We start from the raw sequence: 18,491 nt of genomic DNA on the forward strand, positions 1-18,491 counted from the left end.
AATTTAAAAGACTTGGATTTTAAAGCAAGGATTTATATTCCGGTTTTAAGGAAAATACCTAATGCATGCCTTTTCCATTAATATCTACTGAGCACCTATGGGGTGCCTAGCATCATGGTAAGAGAACCCCAGAGTAAAAGTCCTACCTCAAGGAAACTAAATCAGCAAGGTTCCTAGGCATCTTTACAGTATACTAGTAGCTAACACATGATAGACCTCTAATACACATTTGTTGAATGAATATATGAATGTTCCATCAAAAGTATTTATTTATTCCAACTCTCATCTCACAGAGGATTAGCTTGTTCTATTCATTCATCATAAATGTATCGTACTTTCTCACTTCCAAGATACATATCACTCACCTTTCAACAACTCTGAAATCAGAATGGGACTTCCTAGCAATGTGATTTTTGAAAGTATTATTTCATAGACAATTTGCAGCATTTTCTTTTATAGTGATAAATAAAATAACAGTATGTTGTACACTGTTGACATCTTTGAATGAAAAACAATTTTATATTATATTTTCTATATTTTAGAAAATACATATGCATATTTAAGCATGTTTCTGCTAGGGTTCAATCAGAAAAAGTTTCCATGGAGCCACACCATTCAATGGACCTTCAAGCCTCCAGTAATCATATGAAATACACAACTACTAATTTATGAATGTCAAAAACAATAGCTAACAAGTAACTTTATAAAAAGTTGCATATTTATGGGGATTTATTTCCTGAATTTTTGAGATTACTATTGAATGTTAAACGTGTATCTCCTATTTTGGACTTAATGCAAGGCATGAGTATATATAAAAATTAGGGACATATCTAATCATTGATGTACTTGAAGGATTTTCATATTTTAGTGTTTGAATTTAACCAAGATTTCAAAGGTCTAAGAAATATGAAAATGACTAAACTGTATAGGAACTCTGAGAAGTTACAAAAGAAACAGGAGTAAAACCTTAGAGGAGAGATGAAATTAACCAAAATCAAAATGAAATGTTATGACAAAGACAGGCAAAGAACACAAGAAGGAGGAGGAGGAGAAGGAAGAGGAGAAAGGGGAGAACAAGGAGAGGAGGAGGAGGAAGAAGAAAAATTAATAATGACAAAAAGAACAAAATGTCACCAGCCTAAGAAAATGCGACTCATCAGTAAGTACAACCTATACTCACTGCATATAAAGGAATCATTCTGAGCACTGCACACAAGTTAAAGACATCAAATAAAAACAGAAGTATATTTTATTAATAATTATTGACATCCACTAGTCCTGTGAATGTTATACCAGGTACCTCAGGTTTAATCACACAGTCCTTCTGTTAATCTCTTAGTCTTTCCCTTTCTTCCATATTTTCTCACAGAGGTTTAAGCCAACATGGAAGTTGGAAGAAGAGGGTAGGAAGGAAAGAAGGAAAGCCATCCTTTCAACCAGATGGTGATCTTGTCTGTAACTTACTCTCTCAACCTGTGTTTGCTGGGCCTCCCAGATAATGGCACAAAGGACATCTGAGAGCTACAACTACCTACTCTTCCCTCCCCACACTTCCTTCTTTTCTGGGATCAGGAACATAGAGTCTGGAGGTACACATGCCTTCCACTTTTCCATCTGGGCCCACCCTCGCTCCCTGCCTCTCAACTCAAGCCCCAACACACCTGCCCACTGATCATAACAGAGTTGCCCACCTCCAGCAAAGAGGGAATATAGCCCCTTTTTCTATTGCATATCTTAGATAAAACATCTTCAAAACTTGAGAATTTTTCATCACTATAAAATAAAAAGGGAAATTCACTTAGGCTATAAGGCTATAGCAAACCCTGAATGTAGAAAGAAAACAAGAACTCTTAATTTTCACCATCAGTGCTATATCGAGATCTAAAGACAAAGAGGAGGCAATGAGAAAGAAAGGTACAGTGATCTGTGGCTATGAGTTTACAAAAACATTGTCATCTAAATCTAACTGTACTATTATTATTCACCAGGATCATTTTCCCTTGACTTCCAGGTTCTAATCTTTTTTTTTTTTTTTAAGTTTTCAAGTGTTACAATTTTATGGACTTTCCTGGTAGAGTGGAAAGGGCAAAATGAAAGTCACATCAAATTCATGGAGGTGAGATTAAGACTAAAATTTTTATAAAGGATAAAATTACCTTTAAGAGGACATTGACCGAGTCTGTGATGGTATGGACTGCTTTTTCATAGGAAATAGTTTCAAGAAAGCCTTCTGGAAATGCTTGTGACACAAGGGATACAGAAAAGGATTGACAAAGGAATTGAGCCATTGAAGCCAAAATGTGATTTCATACCCAACTATGTGAGGACGCTGGTCTAGTGGGTAAACTGAACGAATGATTGTAAACAGCGAATAGGGAGCCCAACAAAAGGCAAAAACACCTAAGAGAATGGACAGTGACTTGGCTAATTTCCTGGCTCTGAGCAGTTCAATATGTTCCCTTTGGTGAAGACAGAGTGAATCAGAATGGGTGAGGGAAGCCATTTTGGAAGCAATTATACTGCTATTCATCTGGGCTCTTAAAGAATACAAGAGGCTGCTCTTTCTTTCATGTCTTTTCAGAGGAGCAGACGGTGCTGTTTCCTTCGGTTCCAGAAGAGATGTTCTTCGAAACAGTCTACCCGTGAGTGAGGACCCACAGTTACTGGGAGAGACAGGAGAAGTGAGTGTGGGCTGGCTTTGCCACCGACTGAGATTGCTACGTTTCCACAGGCTCCAGTAAATGTACACGTTGAAATAGGCCACGGCAAAGACTGGGACCATGAATTCAAAGAATGACGAGATGGCGAGGATGTACCATAGGGTAAAGAATCCAGGTTCACAATCCTTCTCCAAGATCCTCAAGCTGGAATTCTTCCAAGACTCTGAAATTAGAATTATTGGCCCATGCACTAAGAAGGCCAGCACCCAGACAGCCACCATCAGAGCCACGATCTTCAAGTTCCCAGTGTGCTGAGCTCTGTAAGATACCTAAAAGAGACCAAATAAATTTTTCCAATATAATGAACATGTATTGGTTGCAGAAGGCCTGTCATAGGCCTTCAGGAGTTTCAGGGCTATGCAAGAGGTAGTCAAGCTCCCTGGCCCTGGGTAACATGATATGGGCCAGGAGAGAGGGTTCAGTTCCAGAGGCAAACTTTCTTAGGGACCTTCCAGAGGAAATCTGTAACCCCCAAGATTAAGCCTCTGATATTCTAGAAAATGTTAAGATCAATATCTAAAATAAAAACGTGAAGTTTGGGGCACCTGGGTGGCTCAATGGTTTAAGCTCTTCTGCCTTTGGTTCAGGTCATGATCTCAGGGTCCTGGGATTGAGTCCCGCATTGGGCTCTCTGCTCAGCAGGGAGCCTGCTTCCCCCTCTATCTCTGCCTGCTGCTCTTCCTACTTGTGATCTCTCTCTCTCTCTCTCTGTCAAATAAATAAAATCTTTTAAAAAATAACAAAATAATAAAACGTGATGTTTCCAACTCCGTAGACACTAATGTGAATGGGCAAACTACTGAAACTATGTGCCCCCTTTCACAGTGTTTCACAATCTGCCAGCTGGGTCACAAGCGGCATTTTTCTTTTAATGAAAGAGAGTGCTCAGTGTCAGAATGCCTCACGATTGCAAGGGTCTGTATTATTTGATGACGCTTTGGCTTGGGGAATGTAGACCTACAGAAAGAGAGAGAGAAGCACGTGTACCGAACCCCAGTATTAAATGCGTTTCTCCCAGTGGTCACAGTCAAACAAGACTGAGAGCCACTGGCTTTTTTGATTCTAATATTCAGGAAGAATCTATTCTGTATTTATCCTGAGACGTCAAGGTAGTGTCAAGAAGAGAGAATTCTTACATCACTCCCAAGAAGATGACCCCACCCCAAAAAAGTCTAAACCTACTATAGAGAAATAGCGTAATATGACTGAGTATTACCAAGTCATTTCCTTCTATAAACATTTCCACTCAACAAAAATGGTGCCAAAGCTGTGCTGGCCAACCACTTTGAGAGACACGGCCAAGGCAAGCACCAAGGTCTTTTTTTAAAAAGGTAGAGAATGTTCTAGATCTGCTTGGTCACAAAGACTGGCTTCTATAAGGGAAAATGAGATTCTATGAGTAAGGATTGCTCTCAGTTCTCAGGACCCATGATCTTTGATAGATCTTGATATCTTCAAAAATATCTTCTATAAGAAATCTAGAAGTTTGGGGCACCTGGGTGGCTCAGTCGTTAAGCTTCTGCCTTCAGCTCAGGTCATGATCCCAGCGTCCTGGGATCGAGCCCCACATCGGGCTCCTTGCTCAGCAGGAAGCCTGCTTCTCCCTCTCCCTCTGCTGCTCCCCTGCTTGTGTTCCCTCTCTCGCTGTGTCTCTCTCTGTCAAATAAATAAATAAAATCTTTAAAAAAAAAAAAAAGAAATCTAGAAGTTCACCCACCCTACATGAGGGATAAACACATGAACCAAGACTTTTTTTAAGGGGACCTGGAACAGACAACCTCCCTGAGCTTCTTTTAGATCAGTAAGTATCCTTCCGGCTCATATGTTCCATATTTCTCTGATTTCCTCACTTAAGGGAAAGGAAATAATTTTCTCAAAAAACTAAAACATGCCTCTCTTTCCCCCATTGTTCATGTACTATTTTCTCTGTGAGTTCCTAATCTCATGCTACAGTGTTTTCTCATTTTTATTAAAAAGGCACAACAGTGCCCAGCACTGTCTGTCTTTGATGGATTGTGCAGGCTGGGAAGGGCTCACACCCAGTTGGCTGGAGGTAAGAGGAAGCAGGCTTTAAAAAAAAAGTTATTTTTTAAAAACTGCAGGGAAGTGGTTTTTTTTTTTCCAAATTACTGATATTTCTGAGGCTAAGCTAAAATGCATATGGTGCTGACCACAAGTTCCCAAGTACAATACGCTTTTTTGCCTTCTGCTTCTCATGCCACTAATTAATACATCTCTTGCACTAAATCTAATGATTATGAAGATGGTAACAATACCCAGATGGTCATAAAACTGCATTTAGTTTTTTAATTGCTCTGTTCAGCCTTTGTAATGGTGTGATGCAATATGCTGGAAAGCGATCTCTTTTCTATTATGCATAAGGTCAAATGGGATAATGGACATCTAAGGGAATTGAAAAGATGATGCCCACCTCTTCATCTCTGGGTAGCATTTTTGACAGAGAGCTCAAGCATTGCTTGAATCCAGGCCCCAGCCAGTTGGAGTGGCCTTCCTGATATCAATCAGTGGCCCAATCCTCCACCCATGACAGAAAATATTCATTATTCAGGAGATTGCCTCTTATCCTGCTTCCTTTCCTGCCCCAGTAAGATAGCCAAACATTCTGTCAATCAGGTTTCCTTTCTAAGGCAGAGCAGCCGCCAGGACTTGCTGGAGTTAATGAGTTGGCATTGCACGGCCATCCCAAGTGCCTGTTGCAAGTTGAATTGTGTCCTCCAAAGAGATAGGTTGAAGTCATGAGACCCGGTACCTGTGGGCATGACTTCATTTGCCAGTAGGTTCTTTGCAGACATGATCACTTTAAGATAAGGTCCTATTCAATTAGGGTGAGCCCTAATCCGGTAGGACTGGTGTCCTTATAAGAAAGACACAGACACACGGGGAGAACACCATTTGTCAAAGGAAGCAGAGACTAAAGTGACACATCTACAAGCCAAGGACCATGAAGGAATGCCAAGGATGGCTGGTAATATTAGAAGCTAAGAAAGGCATGTAACAGGCAGCCCTAGAGGCCTCAGAGAGAGCACTGCCCTGCCTCCACCTTGATTTGGGACTTTGGGTCTCCAAACATGAAATGCATTCCAGAGAAGAAGTTTCTGTGGTCTTAAGCCACCTGATGTGCAGTACTTAACTGCACTAGTCCTAGGAAACTAGCGAGTCCCCAGCAACCATATTCTTACATCATAAGAACCATAGGAAGAAGAAGAAGGAGGAGGGGGGGGGGAGAGGAGGAGGAGGAGGAGGAGGAGGAGGAGGAGGAGGAGGAGAAGAAGAAAGAAAGCACTCTCCACTCAGTACCTTAATTCTGCATACATTTGAATTCCTACTCCTTCCAACTACACTGTTCTTCCCCCACCCACTCTTGCTTCAGCCCCACGGAAATCTGCCCCTCCAGAGAAGGGGTCTGAGCATGGTAATCACGTGCTGCCATCTGCATAGGGCCTACCTTTTCCATATTATGGTCAGATTTCCATTTCCCAGGCCCAGCCCATGACTCTGCCTTATCATAAGGTCTCATCCACTTCAAACTACAGCAAGAGCTCAGCTTTGCCACAACCACTTCCTACGAGCTTCAGTGGTCTTTGAGGGCTTCCTGGCTCACACTGCTGCATTTGAACTCTTCACCAGCAGAGGCACAAGAGCTGCCTGAGCGCCCCCTGCAGCCACCATGCACTGGGGTGCGGGGCTCTTCCTGGCCACTTAACTCCATGCTGTGTACTAAGGATCTTGGTTCCAGCCGACCCAGCCCTCACCAAATTTATAGGCTGCGTGGCCAGGGGGGAATCTTCAGGTCAAGACTAGGAAACAAACCCACTCGTTTTTCTCCGTGGACATCAGTCCTCATGTCTCTGTGACTTCTACACACTTTTCCTAACTGTACAAACTGTCCCTTATCTTTGCATCCACCTAAGGTAGACCCAAGGGCTCGGACATCCAGCAAAGGGATGTCCTATAAGGAACATCCAGTGAAGACTAAAAAGAAATATTAACCCAGAAAATAAAAGGAAATGTTTCAGCACAAATGGGAAAGGTTATGAATTAGAGCACTCTTTTTTGAACATTTTGACGGACTCAAACTAAGAAATACGTTTTATATTATCACTAAGTTCCCAGACAGAAGTACTCATAAAAAATACATTTATTATGTACAAGATACTCTTGATATTTTATACTCTATTTTTATTCTGTTTAACTATGGTTTTTTTCTGTATTTTTCCACTGGAAAAAAAAAAGCGGTCGGGACACCTGGATGGCTCAGTTGGTTAAGCTGCTACCTTCCACTCAGGTTATGATCCTGGGGTCCTGGGATCGAGTCCTGCATCAGGCTCCTTGCTCAGCAGGGAGCCTGCTTCCTCCTCTCTCTCTGCCTGCCTCTCTGCCTGCTTGTGTGTACTCTCTCTCTCTCTCTGACAAATAAATAAAAATCTTTAAAAAAAAAAAAAAGCGGTCACAACCCACCGAACTGACTTCATGCCTCAATAATGGGTCACAAGTTGCAATTATAGGCATCTGAATTGTTCATCCAAGCTCATCACCGCTCTCTCTGTAGTTTGTCTAGTACCAACTGCAGCAGACTCTGGTGTCAATGATGTACCCAAGGCCAAGGGTCTGGATGTCCCAACACATTCATTCTCCCCTTCTTCCTGACAATACGGCAGCTCAGCTAGAAACCACATTTCCTAGATTTGTTGCAAGGAGATGGGAGACCATGTGACTAAATGTCACCGATAAACTGTGAGTGGAAATGATTGTATGATTCTACACTACTTGGTTAAAAGAAAATCCCTTGCCCTGGACTTTGGCCTTTTCCCCATCCTTTCTAGAACCTGGAGTGACAGAACCTAACCTTGAACATGTGGAGGAGAATAATGACCTAGTGCAGGGGTCAGCAAACTACTGTTCATGAAACAAATGTGGCCCACCACCTGTTTGGATAAATAAATTTTTATTGGAACACAATGAATGAATCATTTTTTAACATATTACGTATGGCTGTTTTTGTGTCATAATGGCAGATTTGAGCAGTTGCTATGGAGACCATATGTCCCTTTATAACAAAAGTTTGCTGAGCCCTGCCCTAGAAGGTTCAGAGTCACCCTGTTAACCTAGGTCCCTGGATGAGTTCCTGCAGCCAAGGCTTTCCTGGAATGTTCTGTGAGAGAAAAATAAATTTCTCTCTTGTTTGAGCCTCATCTTTGTCCCTACAGTTGATCCTTGCCTTGTGCAATATACCCTCCCAACCTTGTCTGCTACAAGCTGCACAGCCCTCCCAAGCCAAAGCTGTCACCATCCTCTCAAAACCTCCAACACCACACCTAGTCCACTGTACCGAACCCACCTGTTTCTGGATCCTTCTCCACATGAGCCTATTATGCTCCTCAAAAGTGGAGACTAAGGTTTCATTTCTATATCCCAGCATTTAGCAAAATCCCTTGCACACAGTCATACCCCCCAGAGATGTGGGTCCTGGGACTCAAGAATGAAGGAGGTTTCCCATTTAGGTCTCAAAGACTTCAGATTACTGCCCCATATTTCTATACCCCTGACACCCTCTGTCTCTACTTGCATCTGCCTTATTTTTCCCCTTGTTCTATTGCTCATAAAGTTAGCCTGCTTAAGAACTGTCACTAACTTGTTGATGAGCCTATTCCAAATCTTGGATCAGTATGGATTTTCTTGGCATGGCTCCTACACTGGCACTGGTATTTGACCTCCCAGGCTGGTCCCACTGTCTAAACTATAGCTTCTCTGTATACTGTTTTTTTCCTTTGGCCATTTGAGATTGATTTTCTCATGACATTCAAAAGTCTGGGCATCTTTCTACTCACCCACCAGGAAAATATTCAGGTCTTAGTTTGGGTAAGGAATGGACTTGATAAATCTACTGGGACTCATACGTCTATCCAATCTGCTGTGGACTCAGTATACTGCTTCCAACAACTTGTCTTAGGTTTTCTTTGATGGCCTTCCCATGCTAGCAGCACAAAGGGGAGTGAGTGACTTAGCCAAATCACACACAGAAATTGTTCACTAAGGACCAATGAAAACTTAGCACCAAATAACAGAAGGATTATCAGGCTCCTCTAAGGTTTGCCAACTAAACAAAAAATTACACTTAAAACAATTTCTGCTTGGGGACCCAAAATGTACAAGTATGTCATCTTCTAAAGAAGGTAAATGAAGGTTTGGACTTACAGCATTCGAGACTGACTGGTATCGATCATAGCTGATGAGAACAATGTTATACACAGACGCTGTACACAAAAGGTAGTCAACAATGAGCCAAAAGGTACAGAGTCTACTTCCAAACTCCCAATCAAACAGCGTGTGAGGGATGTACAAAGGAATGGAGATCATACCTGTATAGGGAAAAAAATAAGGCCAAAAAAAAGCGCATATCAATGAATACAAAGAGACCTAGGCATACAACACAATGGCATATCTGAATTGACAAAAGGGGGTTGATTATAATTTAGAAATTCATGGTGTTTCATTAGCAAAACTCAGGACTGATTTCTTACACATTCTTTAAATACCATTCTTACAATGGCTGTCATTAAGTATCATACGTTTCCTTATTACTTTCCAAATTAGGCTCAGATTCCTACTTGCATTTCCAACCATATAGAGAACAAGTTATCCTTTTTTTCTTTTTTTTTTTTATCTAAATTCAATTAGTCTACATATATCATTATTTTTTCATGTAGGGTTCAATGATTCATTAGTTGCATATGACACCAAGTGCTCAGCACATCACGTGCCCTCCTTAATACCCATCACCCGGTTACCGCATCCCCCAACCCTCCTCCCTTCTGCAACCCTCAGTTTGTTTCCCCCAGTCAAGAGTCTCTCATGGTTTGTCTCCCTCTCTGATTATTTCCCATTCAGTTTCCCCACCCTTTCTCTATGATCCTCTGCACTATTCCTTACACTCCACATATGCGTGAAACCAAATGATAATTGTCTTTCCCTGATTGAACAAGTCATCTTTATGTTCATAATCCAACCCAGACAGGACGGGCCAGCCTTCCCCCAAACACAGCCCACAGTTTCACATGTCCTTTGCCAATAACATTCTTTCTTCCTGGAATGGCCTCCTCTCTTTTACTGAGAAGTCTCATTACTTCCTCCTCATTCTTCTTTCACTTCACAAAAAGGATTTCTCTTTGTCGTCTTTCTTGGAACTTCCTTGGCAGAAGTGACCCCTCTGTCATCTGCATGGTGCTGGCACTTTGCTCTTCCCTCCCTCTCTCATGTACACTTTCTTTTTTTTTTTTTTCTTTCTTTTTTTTTTTTTTAAATATCTTTTCAGTGTTCCAGCATTCATTGTTTATACACCACACCCAGTGCTCCATGCAATACGTGCCTCCACAATACCCACCACCAGGCTCACCCAACCCCCACCCCACCTCCCCTCCAAAACCCTGTTTCTCAGAGTCCACTGTCTCTCACAGTTTGTCTCCCCCTCTGATTTCCCCCAACTGACTTCTCCTCTCCATCTCCCAATGTCCACCGTGTTATTCCTTATGCTCCACAAGAGAAACCATATGATAGACTCTCTCTGCTTGACTTATTTCACTCAGCGTAATCTCTTCCAGTCCCGTCCATGTTGATATAAAAGTTGGGTATTCATCCTTTCTGATGGAGGCATAATACTCCATTGTATGTGTGGACCATATCTTTATCCATTCATCTGTTGAAGGGCATCGCGGCTCTTTCCACAGTTTGGCGATTGTGGCCATTGCTGCTTTGAAGATTGGGATACAGGTGGCCCTTCTTCTCACTACCTCTGTATCTTTGGGGTAAATACCCAGTAGTGCAATTGCAGGGTCATAGGGTAGCTCTATTTTTAATTTCTTAAGGAATTTCCACACTGTTTTCCAAAGTGGCTGCCTCATCACTAGCCATCAGAGAGATATAAACACATTCTACTTCTCCTTTCTTTCATCTTTTCACTTGTTTCTCCTGAGGGTTAGGACCAGGTTGCAAGTTGATCTTTGTATTTTTCACAACATTGAGAGTTGACCAGTGGCTCCCACATTTAACTTAAATAAATTAGTAACAGCTGATATGTATTATGAAGTTACCACATGCCACACACCGTGCTCTGTCTGTTGCATGTATCATCTCATTTAATGTTCATAGACACTGTCTGAGATAGAAACTATGCTGACTTGGGGCACCTGGGTGGCTCAGTGGGTTAAGCCTCTGCCTTCGGCTCAGGTCATGGTCTCAGGGTCCTGGGATCAAGCCCCGCATCAGGCTCTCAGCTCAGCAGGGAGCCTGCTTCTCCCTTGCTCTCTGCCTGCCTCTCTGCCTGCGTGTGATCTCTCTCTCTCTCTCTCTCTCTCTCTCTCTGTCAAATAAATAAATAAATAATCTTTAAAAAAAAAAAAAAAAGAAAGAAAGAAAGAAAGAAACCATGCTGACTTAGCCGATGAAGAACCTATAGCTCAAGATGGAGATGTAATTGCCCAAGGTCCACTCAGCTAGTAAGGGGAAGACCGGCTTTTTTTTTTTTTTAAACATTTTATTTATTTATTTCACAGAGATCACAAATAGGCAGAGAGGCAGGCAGAGAGAGAGAAGGAAGCAGGCTCCCTGCTAAGCAGGGAGCCCAACATGGGACTTGATCCCAGGACTCTGGGATCATGACCTGAGCGGGAAGGCAGAGGCTTTAACCCACTGAGCCACCCAGGCTTTGAAAACTCATTGACTTTGAAACCAGGCAGTGTGATTTCAGGACTCCTGACTTGAACCACTACCTTTTACTGAGTGAACAGGTATGCAAATGGTTGGGCTCTGGGCTCCCTTTCCTTTAGCTTCGCTCGAGTTTTTCATTGTATTGACTTTTCAGACAGGTGACACTGCTCACTGAGTATGTAACCTATTAAGAGGAAGCTCAGTGAGAATCTTTTTTCTCAGGCACTTGGCAAGATTTCCTGTTTTCCTACGAAAATCGAGTTAGCCTCTCTTGAAGAACAGTAGTAAAAGCAAAAGAAAGGAGAAGGAAAGGGAAGGATGAAGGAAACCCTACATTCTCCCAAAACCAGATGATCTGAGGATATAACCAGTGGGGTGTGGTTTCAGCACCAGTGAACGGGAACACGGAATTGAGTGTTCTCTACCTAAGTTCACATACAGGTATCATCGAGATGGAAGAGTTGTGTGGTCAGTTCTTATATGTAGTTCAAATGGCCTGCTGGTTTCACGTTTGGATTATATTTTTAATAACCAAGCTTCCTTATGGGGACTTCCATCTCAAAGGGGCACCCGAGTGCCTGCACATGCATGAACACACCTGTGATATAAAATAGGTATAAACAGATAAGATAAAGTATCTGAGATAAATCAAAGTATCTTCAAAACAGAGATGTGTAGCATGTTTTGGCCCAGAGTTGTGGCTTTCATCTGATATTTCCAACATGAGTGTTACACACACACACACACACGCACGTACGCACACACTCGGTCCTGGACACACCTCGCAGCCTCATTTCCTCCACAGAATGACAAAAGGCGCAAGGCCAGTAGTCATTTGCATTACAGACACCACAGTTTATTCAAACATTAAAGACTGGGGGTGAGTTCAACAATCTTGTCCACACATTTTCTGAATTAGATGAAAGAGGAAGGGTGTGTCTGGGTGTGTTCAAATCTTTAGTGGCTGCTTGACAGAGCAGTTTAAAACAGGCTGTAGTCCTATTCCTTAGGTGTGTTTTTTTTCCTCAGGATTTTATTTATTTATCTGAGGGGTGGCGGGGTGGGTCAGAGGGAGAAGCAGATGCCCGGCTGCGCAGGGAACCCTATGCGGGCCCAGGGATCCTGACCTGAGCAGAAGGCACACGTCACAACCACTTCACCAACTGAGTCACCCAGGCACCCCACCATCACCACCACCACCATTCCTTTGGCTTTACTGAAACTCTGCTGTCACCTCATGTTCTACGTGATATTTTAGCACAAATATCACGTTTATATCTTCTGTCTTGCTGAGTGGAAATGTTTGTGGCTTATTCCAAAGGAGTTTCAAAAACTGAATCGGAAATATTTCTAGGATATACCCACTCTGCAATGTTTCTATAACTTCCACTCTGGAATCAGGCTTCTGGGTCAAACAGACTTGAGAAGTGAAACTAAGAGCTAGTTTCTTGAAAAGAGCAATAAGCCTTGGGCATGACAGATTAAGGGGGTTGGGAGTGGAGAGTAAAAGAAAACAAACTGTAGTAAGAAAAGGCAGTGAAGAAATAAGAACAAGGAGGTAAAGGAACAGGGGTTGGAGAAAAGACCTGTGGGTCGGGGAGGGGGGAACCCTGTGAGAACCCAGGCCACTTGCTCACCCCAGCCTATACCCCACCCCTACCCCGCCACCTTTCCTGTCTCACTTCCCACTACTCTCTCTGCCCGGCCTCAAATACAACACACATACACCCCTCAGATCCTCGCACTTCCCTCAGCATGAAATGCCCTTCCCTCAGAGAGCTTCTTCTAGTCACTCTGATGTGTCCTGACCAATGAGCCCTACCCCTGACATTTAAATGGCAACCTCCATCTCTAGCACCCTTTCTCTCCCTCATCCCTGCTGTTTTTCTCACTAGCAATGACTACCCTCTAAAATACTATGTAATTGTATTCACTTGTTTACACTTATCATGTTTTTCCCCACTTCCCCCCTGCTAAGTAGAAATAGAAGCACCATCCCCACCACCTCAAAGAGTGCCTGCTTCAAAACAAACCAATACTGGATGAATGAATAGATGAGAATGGGAAAGCCCAGTTTGCTTGAAAATTATCACCAACCTGGTATTACCCCTTCTTTCCAAAGCCAGCTAAGAAGCTACATCTTCCATGGGAAAATGACAATCAAAAGTTGGAGGGAGCTAAAAGCCCCAGTGAATTCTTTGGGCCAAGAGTGGAATGTGTGGATAATGGTGAATGCATAGAGGGTGTTATGGACTGAATGTTCGTGTCCCCCCAAAATTCATATGTTGAAGCTCTACCCCCCAGGGTGGCCGCACTTGGAGATAGGGCATACAAGGAGGTAAAGTTAAATGAGTCATTGGGATGGAACCCTAGCCCAACAGGATTAGTGTCCTTATAAGAAGAAACACTGGAGAACTAGCTTGCTCACTCCATACACACTCAGAGGAAAGGCCACAGGACAACACATGGAGAAGGAAGCAGCCTACAAATCAGGAAGAGAGTCCTCACCAGGAACCAAATCTGCTAGCACCTTGATCTAGGACTTCTCAGCCTCCAGAACCATGAGAAAGTCAATTGCTGTTAAGTCATGGTATTATGTTACAGCAGCCCAAGCTAACATTAGTCCTGTGATACCAATTCTATAGATATCCATATGTATCTTTTTTTTCCTGGAATAGTGTGCAGATGAGGAAAGAGAAGAGCCTCAACACAAAACTCCGAACTTGTTTTAGAAAGTTCTCAGAGGCTGCCCTAATTCTAAGAGCATCGTGGCAAATACTGTTAAGTAAGTTTACGTCTGGATGAAGCTGGCAGGGGGCATGGGAAATGCAAAGGATGAAGTGATTCTGGCTTGTGTCCGATTGCTCTCATCAGCATCAAAGCCATCTATTTTTCCATCCACATGCCAATGGCGGGGGCCCCCCAGAGCCACTGGATAACTACATCTGCAGGGACATTTCCCCAACACCCAACACATCTTTATACTGTGGTGCCCAAGCCCATGTAGGTGAGGCTGCCCTAGTCCTTCCATTGGGCCACAAATGTTCTTATCTAGTACCATCTTTGTTCAAAAGCTTCAGGCCTCAGGCTCCCCCCGTTGGGTAGAGTTGTACCCCATCCCTTCCTACCACCACTCCCTTTGAGTTAGTCAAAACACATAATCAGCGGTAAGTGCTAAGTATTATCTAAAAGTTATACAGTTCTGTGAAGAAGGCAAAGAGAGATAAATATATTCAGAGCAGAATATTCTCTGTTCGCATAAATAGAGTCATATATTTATGTCTGTTTCTGTGATTGTAGAGAATGATGTAGACGGATCTACCTCAAGTGGTTAATGTGAGTTACCTGGAGGGTCAGAATTGAGGAGAGGAATGGAGAGATTGTTGCCTTTTTTCAATACTTCTATATTGGTTCTCCACCTTCATCTCTAACTCAGTCATATCTGTGCCGTGACTCCTAAACCCATCTCTCCAACTAGAAGTTTCCTCCAGAAAGTTTATCAGCACAATATCAGAAGTATCCACTGACCTCCCAAATGCCCCCATTCCTATTAATTATGCCATATTTTTCTTGTAGCCAGAAATTAATCTTTATCTCATTTTTCTCTTTCTCCTGCCCAACCCCACCCTTGAGCTCCGCCTCCCTCCCCAACTTCCTTTCCACCCTCCCCACAGTAGCTCGGAGCCTTAACATATGACTTGGGCCTAGATTGCTGTAGGAATGTTTTTGAAGCCAAGCTGCCACCTGCTCCAGCTTCTCCCACCTGCTACGTGTCTGCTAATCCCTCTAAAGTGAAGCGTCGAGCCATCAGATATCTCACCTGCTTTAAAAATCCAGATCTCTATGCTGAGTGAAATAAGTCAAGCAGAGAGAGTCAATTATCCAATGGTTTCACTTATTTGTGGAGCATAACAAATAACATGGAAGACAGGGGGAGATGGAGAGGAGAAGGGAGCTGAGGGAAATTGGAAGGGGAGGTGAACCATGAGAGACTATGGACTCTGAAAAACAACCTGAGGGTCTTGAAGGGGCAGGGGGTGGGAGGTTGGGGGAACCAGGTGGTGGGCATTAGGGAGGGCACGTATTGCATGGAGCACTGGGTGTGGTGCAAAAACAATGAATACTATTACGCTGAAAAGAAATTAAAAATATATAAATAAATAAATATAAAAATCCAGATCTCCACGCTACCTGTTGAGTAACCACCAGTCCAGACACACTAGTATTCAAGAGTCTTCATTACATAGATTCCAACTACTCCAACTTTATCCCCTACTGATCTGATACAGCCAGCCTGGGGCTCAGACTTAGTAAGATGTACACAATGATTTTCCTACCAGCAGGTCTTTGCTGATTCTTGGAATACTCCTTTTCCATCTCTGCCTTTGGAAGTTCTACCCATCCTTTGAAGTTCATTTCAGATGCTGCTACCCACTAGCCAAACAGGCCCTCTCCCTTCTCTGAGTTCCCAATAGCACTTGGAAGGTCTCGTGGTTCTTAGGTCATACTCTATACTGTTATAGTCACTTGTTTCTCTTATCCACCCTCCTACATTGAAACCTTACCAAAGCAAGAGACTAACGTAGTCTTCTATATATCTCATTATCTAATCATACTTGGGTACTTAACTGTCCTTACACATGATAGGTAATCTACTACCAAATGTGACCTTGGTTTGAGTTGACACCTACCTGCAGAGAAATCAAAAGAGAAGAGGACTAACATTGTTGAGCAACCCTACATTCCAGGCAATAAAGTTAAGTATTCTGCGAGTTTTGTTTCACCGTAAAATAAATGAAAGCATTTATGAAGTTATAGACAATGACAAGTTAAATTATACTAGAAACTCCTATAAAGCAATATCATCAACTGACATTTCTACACATATTTATAAACCTAAACATACAAGGAAAATAATTCCAGAAACAAGTAACTCTTGGACTAGAGCAATTTTAGAACTATTCCGGACTTATTTTTATTCTGCATAAAGCAAACTGTTGTCAAATGAAAATTCTCCTACAAACCTGATTCACACATATATACCCTTCCCCTAAAATGCCATATAGCCTCCCCAGAACCTTAATTTTTAAACTTTATGTTTTTAACATCCCCAAATCTATACAGTCCCTGGAAATAACAAAAGCTTATTTAAAAAAAAAGAAGAAGAAGAAAGCTAGTTTTAAGATTTTAGAAGTAAATTATAATTAGAAAAGATTATCTGAAATAAAGATATGTAACTTACCAACGAAGAAGTCAGCAATGGCCAAGTTAAGGAAGAAGTAATTACTTCGATGTCTAAGCTTTTTGTCCACCACAAAAGCTAGAATAACTACAGCATTTCCTAGCATTATAGCAAAAGCTAGTAAGCCCATTAAAAATGCTAGAGTAACGCGAGTACTTAGTGGTAAAGTAGTTGCGTTCATGCCGTTAGAAGCTGGTATCACATTAAATGATAAAGAAGCTCAATAGAGCAAATTAATGCAGCAAGAAAATTCTGACAAGTCTGTTCTCCAATCGAATACCTAATATATATAGTCTCCTACTCACAACAATATTTTTCAAAATCTAATGCTGATCTCACTGTACTTCCTGATTCTTGATAAGGTAATCTTGTGATAACAGTTTCCCTTTAACTGACACTGAAAAAGTCTTTTCCAGAAGACAATGAGATATCTTCTTGTACACATCTGGATATGATTTAGCTATCTCCCCTTAATAGAGCAATATTACATACTATGTGTGAAATATAATTGATTCAGTGTATAGGTAAGAAATGGGGCTCCAACGAGATTTTTCCAGATGTTAGAGATCTAGTTCAAGATTCCCTTCTGACCACAAAGGAAGACCATGGGCTGAATTCACCATCCCATTTGATACAAACAAAAGAAACCGGACATAACTTATGTAAGAATGGTTTTCAAGGCACTGGACATGAGGCAGTAAAGGACAGTGATCCCTGAGAAAAGGGGAGAAAACGAGGTCAGCTCTGCAGTTGTCCCTGCTTACAGTCTTCTGTGAGCTTCCAGGCACAGAGCAGAGAGGGGACATGTAGGAGGAGCCCCTACCAGATTTCCTGCAATGGGGAGATGAAGCTGGGAGTCAGGAAGTACCCGACAGGAGTCTGCTACAGAACAGCTATGTAATGTGTATATTTTAACTGCACATAAGCCGGAAGTCTTGTGTGTAAGAAGGTGCTTGTGATTGTTTTAAAAATGTAGCTGATAAAAATAAAATACACATTACGTGGAGATTTGACTTAAGGTTGATTTGATTTGACTATTTTTCATTCATGGCATGCGAATTAATGAAAGTGATCTTTTTTAAAAACTCCAAATGATTTTCCCCATTTGCCCCTCTCCTTCATCTTTATTCTTCTTCACATTCACCCATTATTCATTCACTAACAAAAGGCATTGGGAATTTTTACATTCTTCCAGTTACAAAGTCCCTTTCCAAACTAGCCAGTTTTTATGTTTAGTCAACTTTGAAGGTCTTTCTATTAAAAAAGCCAGGCAGCACTGGTTTAATATAATTTCTTAATTCCAGTCTCTAAACTGGAGGCTCTACAGAGCATTCAGCGTGAAAGGGGAAGGAAAGAAAGGCTGATAGGCTAACCCGGTCTGTGGTAAAAGATAAGGTTCAAAAGTAAACAAGATGACGGTAAGCAGGACAGATAAAATTGTGAAGGGGCACTGAGTGAGTTGGCCCAGGAGGTCAACAAGGATTTATTTGATGGACAGAGAATGGTAATCTGGACTATTTTTTTGTAACTTTATGTGGGAAGATAAAGCAATCCAACAGACTTGGAGAGCTTGCCTTGTGGCCTTAGGTTGTGGGGAACTGCCTTCACAGAAGGGGACTGCCAGGTAGGTAACATTTGGGAAAAAGAAGAATGACAAATCATGTTGGACTACATTTCATTCTCCTTTTTTTCCCATTTATTTATTTATTTGACAGAGAGATCACAAGTAGGCAGAGAGGCAGGCAGAGAGAGAGGGGGACGCAGGCTCCCTGCTAAGCGGAGAGCCCGATGCGGAGCTCAGTCCC

The 18,491-nt window shown here is 42.1% G+C and overlaps 1 protein-coding gene across 1 annotated transcript; it reads right to left on the reverse strand.

Annotated features, from left to right (window-relative positions):
* Positions 1 to 1,814: 1,814 nt before the first annotated feature.
* HRH4 (histamine receptor H4) lies at positions 1,815 to 16,943 on the reverse strand. The gene is made up of 3 exons (XM_032859737.1): positions 16,687 to 16,943; positions 8,937 to 9,100; positions 1,815 to 2,989 (listed from the first exon to the last, which is right to left on the reverse strand). The coding sequence occupies exons 1-3, from the start codon at positions 16,865 to 16,867 to the stop codon at positions 2,159 to 2,161; spliced, it is 1,176 nt and encodes a 391-aa protein (XP_032715628.1). The 5' UTR covers positions 16,868 to 16,943; the 3' UTR covers positions 1,815 to 2,158.
* Positions 16,944 to 18,491: the final 1,548 nt, after the last annotated feature.

The sequence above is a fragment of the Lontra canadensis genome, unplaced genomic scaffold (genome assembly GCF_010015895.1).
Source record: "Lontra canadensis isolate GAN:19392208 unplaced genomic scaffold, GSC_riverotter_1.0 scaffold17, whole genome shotgun sequence".
NCBI classification, from domain to species: domain Eukaryota; kingdom Metazoa; phylum Chordata; class Mammalia; order Carnivora; family Mustelidae; genus Lontra; species Lontra canadensis.